At 28.5% G+C, this 5,745-nt stretch overlaps 1 protein-coding gene across 1 annotated transcript; it reads left to right on the plus strand.

The window, feature by feature from the left end:
- Positions 1–1,197: 1,197 nt before the first annotated feature.
- Positions 1,198–2,292, plus strand: LOC131617276 (uncharacterized). Its single transcript, XM_058888598.1, has 2 exons — positions 1,198–1,471; positions 1,635–2,292. Exons 1-2 carry the CDS (start codon positions 1,241–1,243, stop codon positions 2,022–2,024), a joined length of 621 nt encoding a protein of 206 aa, XP_058744581.1. The 5' UTR covers positions 1,198–1,240; the 3' UTR covers positions 2,025–2,292.
- Positions 2,293–5,745: the final 3,453 nt, after the last annotated feature.

The following is a 5,745-nucleotide window of genomic DNA, read 5'->3' on the forward strand; positions in this document are numbered from 1 at the left end:
ACCAAGGGTTTCCAAATCCGATTATACAAATACGGGATAACTCGAACAAAAAGAGAAAAAATTACAATCAATTAGTTTTATGAGAGAAAAAGAAGCGGATCCTTAACGTACTCATAAAATGAATAATTGGAATACCTAATTAAAAATCCTATTCTTGATTTACTAATAATTTAGACACAATATAAAGTTTAAAATCAATCAAAAAAAAGGAATTTAAGTTGATTAAAAATCTTCTTAAAAATCAATTTCAAACAAAATAACGATTTCCTCTTTCAACTATTTCACAATTGTTGACGAATCACAACAATTTATCATAACTTAGTGACCAGATAATTCATACCAAAGCATGTTAAATCATAGTAAAATCTCTCCTATTCTTAACCTTAAAACCTAAAGAGATAAAGAAACTCAACATTTATTTTTACTTAAAAAAAAAGAATTTGATTTGTAAAAAAAATGTATGAGATGGAAAGGATGGAAAAATTGAAAAACTCCATACAAGCATTTTAAATTGCCTTTTTTTTTTTAATAAACAAATATTCTTTATGCGCAAAAATTTAAGCTGGAAATTCTTAAAATTTTTAAAAATATCTTTCAACTTTGCGTGGAACATAATTAGATAATAGTTTATGACAAATTTATGACATGGAAGATAATTTTTTTAATCTATACTAAAACTTGTTGCTCAAAAAACCTGCATACATTTTATTTTAATATTTAATTATTTTCCCATAATTATATTTAACATATAGTTACTTTTCAACCTGTCCCTCCTGGCAAAGTACTTCAGATATATGGAAAGCTGTACCAGTCCATTTGTTACTACTATCCTTCCAAACCATAAAAATTTGCAAACTAATTTAGAACATATAATATAATATAATGTTATGTTATGTTAACTCCATTTCTTTTTGTCATAATTTTTTTTGTCTAACTACCCTTTTCAACATTTTTAAAGAGAAATTAAAAATATATATTAATTAAATTTAAAAAGTTAAAATTAATTTTAAAATGTACTACAAGAATAAAATACCAAATATCCAAAGTCTAATCAATATATAAATATAGAAATTTAATATGGGTAGGTGAATGAGTTCATGTACTATGAAAAATTAGCCACTTGGATGACACATCATACAATATAATAATAATAAATATCCAAAATTTTCACTACTATATAACCACCTAAAACTCATCAAACATTTCACTACTTCTACAACACAAAGAAATTAAAGAAGCTATGGTTTCACTTCACCAAGCACTCACCATGACTCCCAAAAAAGAATCTCCTACAGATTTTGAAGCTTCTCAAAAAAAGAGAAAATGGGATCATTCACTTTCTCATCATGAATTCTTCAAGGATCATCAAACTCATGATCATCCTAAAACAACAAAATCCATCTTTGATATTGAACTTCATCTCAATACACCTTTGCCTTCTGATAAATGGCAACAATATCTCACCCTTCAGGTACATATACATACACATATAATTTTTCTACCACTTTATATATTAATATGTTCGAACCCTGATGATGATCAATCTACTAATATCGGTTTCTGCTTGTTGAGTTAGAATTTGCAGACTATTAAAATATTTTTTATTTAATATATATTTTATTTTTCTCATGCAGTCACATTTGTGTAACACAAAAATGAATATGAAAACTCAAGAAACAAAGAAGGAATGGCTTTTACCTGAGAAATCATCAATGGGTCAAATAAGTTTAGACCTAGAGCTTAATTTAACAAGTGAAACATTGAAGAAAAAAGAAGAAATTAATTACGAGAATTTCGAGAAGAAGAAGAAAAAGGATTCAACAACAACTCCTTCATGGTTATCTTCATCAGATTCAGATGGAGATTACAAAGAAATGATAGCAACAGTTTGTATGAGGTGTCACATGTTGGTAATGCTTTGCAAATCATCACCTTCTTGCCCTAATTGCAAATTCATGCATCCACCACCAGATCAGAATCCTTCTAAATTCTTGAAGAGAACAAGGTTTAGTTTCTTGTCATAAATCACAATCATCATCAACAACAAAAAAATCACTTCTCTTTGCTCCAATTAATTAATAAGCCTATGTTGTTGTCTTTTATTTTTAGATGATTATTATTATTATTATATAATTCAAAAACAAAAGGGTAGTAGTGTTTAATCTACCTCTTAGTAGTTTATTAATTTGACTGTTAGAAAGTCAATGTGTGACTTATTAGAAACTAACCTAGTGTATCATATTTATGTATATATCAGAGTGTGGTTCTTCAATTTCATCATTTTTAAATTTATCTATGTTTCTTAAAGTTGTAACAAAATGTTCTATATTATGATTTTTTTTTCTAGTAATGAAAAGTTATAAAGTTTATTTTTTAAAATTCAGTTCTATAGTGTATATATATATAAATAAAAAAATTGTGTATTAAAAACTTAAATTTAATTGAAAATTTAACGTTAATCAACATATAATTCTCATTCATTTTGTCCCATGTCCTACATAGTACAATAAAAAGTTTAATTATAAAAAAAAATAAAGGACATAATTAACATAGTAAGAAATGTAAATTACATAAAGCTATGTTGAGTGAGATTATAGTAATTCTTACGTTTAAAATTAACTAATCTAGTAGTATATTTGTAAAGACCAAGATAATCACTTAATCTGAGTATATAATCAATGAAGATTAAAAATGTTGAAATTGCATTAATTAGGTTACGTCGGTTATAGTACTACATTAAATGCTATATTGAGCGTTAAGGTGTTGCGTCATGTTCATTGCTCCATAAATTCGAGAGGGTGAAGCAATAAATGGATAAACCTTACTACAAATTTGCACATTAAATAGCCATAATATATAACTATCTATGTTACACAATTGTGGAAAAAGCTTATCTTAAATTATTTTCAATTTTTTTCATCTTATTAATAGTGTTATTCATAAAATCTTATAAACTTTTTTTAGGATGTATGAACTACCAAAGAAGGTACATTTATTGAGTGCTTCATCCTGTGTGGTGCAGTTAGGTGTTATTTTCTTTGGAATTGGTTTTCCTTTGGGCCAAGGGTGTAATTAATTATGAAGCTACTACTAATTAATTAATCAATTAATGTTGCTGAAACATGTGGGACGAGTCTAACTCTGAAACTAGAGCAGTTAGGCATCATTGATGGTGTTGGTTTCGAGTTGGAACATCGTTGTTCTTGCATCAATTAATACTAGCAAACTTTACAGGTGATTAATATGTTTAGTGCATTAAGATTTTGAATAAAAAATGTGATAGGTTAGGTTGGAGTGGCAATGTATAACTTATAAGTTTGAATGACTAAACATAATTTGATTCTTTAATCTTAGGTGACAGAGCTTATTGTGAATAATTGCTTAAAATTTGTGGAGGTTTTTGAATCACTTGTGTTTTTTTTGTGAGGTAATTTTTTTGTGTGAATGGAGTTTCACATCGTCTATTGGTGGTCGTCTTTTTATTTAGTTTGTTCAAAGAAAATGTCATTTTTCTCTTTCTTGCACTACAGAAAAAAAGGCCTCCTACCACGCCCAGAAAACCGAGGCTTTATGCAAAATAACCGTGGCGTAACGCTGAGGCCACGGTTCGGCCACGAAAATCCAACGGTGGAGTATACGGCCGTGGCCAAAAGTAAAGTCCACGGTTTTTTGGTATAGACCACGCCATTTTTACAACCGTGGCATTTTTAGGCCACGGTTTAGGTAGCTTGATTAAGGCCGCGGTTTGTATTTGCCATGACTTAATAACTGTGGCTATATTGTAAAGCCACAGTTTCATTTTAACGTTTACGACACAGTATTAGTTCAAGATATAGCCACGGTTTGGTTATGACCACATATTTAAAACCGTTGTTATATTTTATGCTTTCTAAACAATTTATCTTGCCACGGTTTATTTCTGTATCATTACATAAATATGTCAATTTATATATATATATATATATATATATATATATATATATATATATATATATATATATATATATATATATCAATATAAAATTAAATTAACAATAATATTTATCAATATAAAATTAACAATAATATTGATGATTAGAATCTAATTAATTACAAGCAAATTATCATTAACGTCAAAAACAAAATATTCATTAAGTGACGTTGCGTACCCACTAATAAGTTCGATAAAATAAAGATAATTAAATTTGGATGTCATCCAAAATTCAAAACAACCATGCATCAAAGTATATCGACATCGACCAATAGTAACAAGTACAATTTCCAGCTCACTACAAAGCTTCCATTTCCTTTTCACTCCCTCTTTACATCTCCACTTTGCTGCTTCTTCAAGTAATGAAGTCCTAGCTTCAAGTGCATTCACAACCAATAGTATGCCATGTCCATAACCATGCTACCAACCTGCCAAAACATCTATACATAAGCAAAAACAACTTTACCATAATTCTGAACCATGTACACTATAAATTATAATTAACCAGAACTTGGATCGAAACCCCCCCATCAATTTTTCTGATAAACTCATTGGCTGCAAAACCTTCACAAGATTAACCTATTTTTTACCAAATCCTAAGCATTTGTTATGTGTCTTAAATATTTTTTAACTTTATAGGACGGATAATGGTCAACGGGTTACATATTAAATGTTTTACATGTATTTTGCATTGCTGAAATGATTTTGCTTGATAGTTATAGAATGTTCTGTTTTCATAAGCTATCACCAAAAGCTTTTTGAAATAAAAGAACAACTTCCGAGTATGTCATATAGTATTTCTTATAGGACTTCTCAAATGCTATACAAGTGCTTATACCATAAGATAAGTTCAAATAAATAGTTTAATAAGAACTTCAATTAGAATATGAATACAAAAATATATCATTACCATCTTGCGCTGAAAGCGCCGTAGAACCAAATTCCTGCTATAGATATACCAGCTGCTGCACCTTTACCAAGACCTACTTATATAGAACCAAATTTAATCTCACAACAAGCAAAGTGAGTCAAAAATGTAGTAGTGAAGTAACTGCTAAACTGTTAATAATGATATTTTAGTATTTATTAATGATACTGTTAATAATGATATTTTAGTATTTATTAATGATATTTTAGCTCAAGCAAAAATTCTCCTAATTTGTGAAGAAACTTGAACAAAAAGTGTCGTGCTGTGAAAACAAGTCCATGATTTAAAGAATTTATTCATGGTTTGGCAAACCTTGGGGACCAACATAAAATGTGTATGAATGAATGAGAGGATGATTTATATATATTCAGCTCCTCTTATCTTAGAGACTGTGCAGCTGTCTACATGCACTACAATGACAAACAAAAAGAATTTTCCAGCTCTACAATTTCACCTTTTGAAATGGTATATATCATATCAATTGGCTTGCATAACAAATTTACAAGGGGGGCCAGAAACAAACACAAATTTATACAGTCATTGAATCTAGTTAATGATAAATTTACAAGTTATGATTCTTTTAATACATAATAAAACAAATCACTTGTAGTGTATGAGAAGGAGAGATACTTTTTCAACTTTTTCAACAACTTTTAAGTTTTCATTAATGTTTATCACTAGTCTTGAAAAGAAAATGACCAAATAGGAATGATATGTCGGAATATACCTTCTTTTGGAAGATAATCTCTGCTAGAATTTATCAATTGTCCAGTAAAATATACTTCTATAACTTAATAGCAACTCATTTATTTTCTAGAATTATTACCATGCAAACTAACTAGCATAA

This window comes from Vicia villosa, linkage group LG7 (genome assembly GCF_029867415.1).
Source record: "Vicia villosa cultivar HV-30 ecotype Madison, WI linkage group LG7, Vvil1.0, whole genome shotgun sequence".
Classification (NCBI taxonomy): domain Eukaryota; kingdom Viridiplantae; phylum Streptophyta; class Magnoliopsida; order Fabales; family Fabaceae; genus Vicia; species Vicia villosa.

Bases quoted from the DNA above. Each gene is read 5' to 3' on its own strand.
- LOC131617276 (XM_058888598.1), top strand. From the start codon at position 1,241: ATGGTTTCACTTCACCAAGCACTCACCATGACTCCCAAAAAAGAATCT. The intron at 1,472-1,634 runs GTACATATACAT...TTTCTCATGCAG, and splicing joins AACAATATCTCACCCTTCAG to TCACATTTGTGTAACACAAA.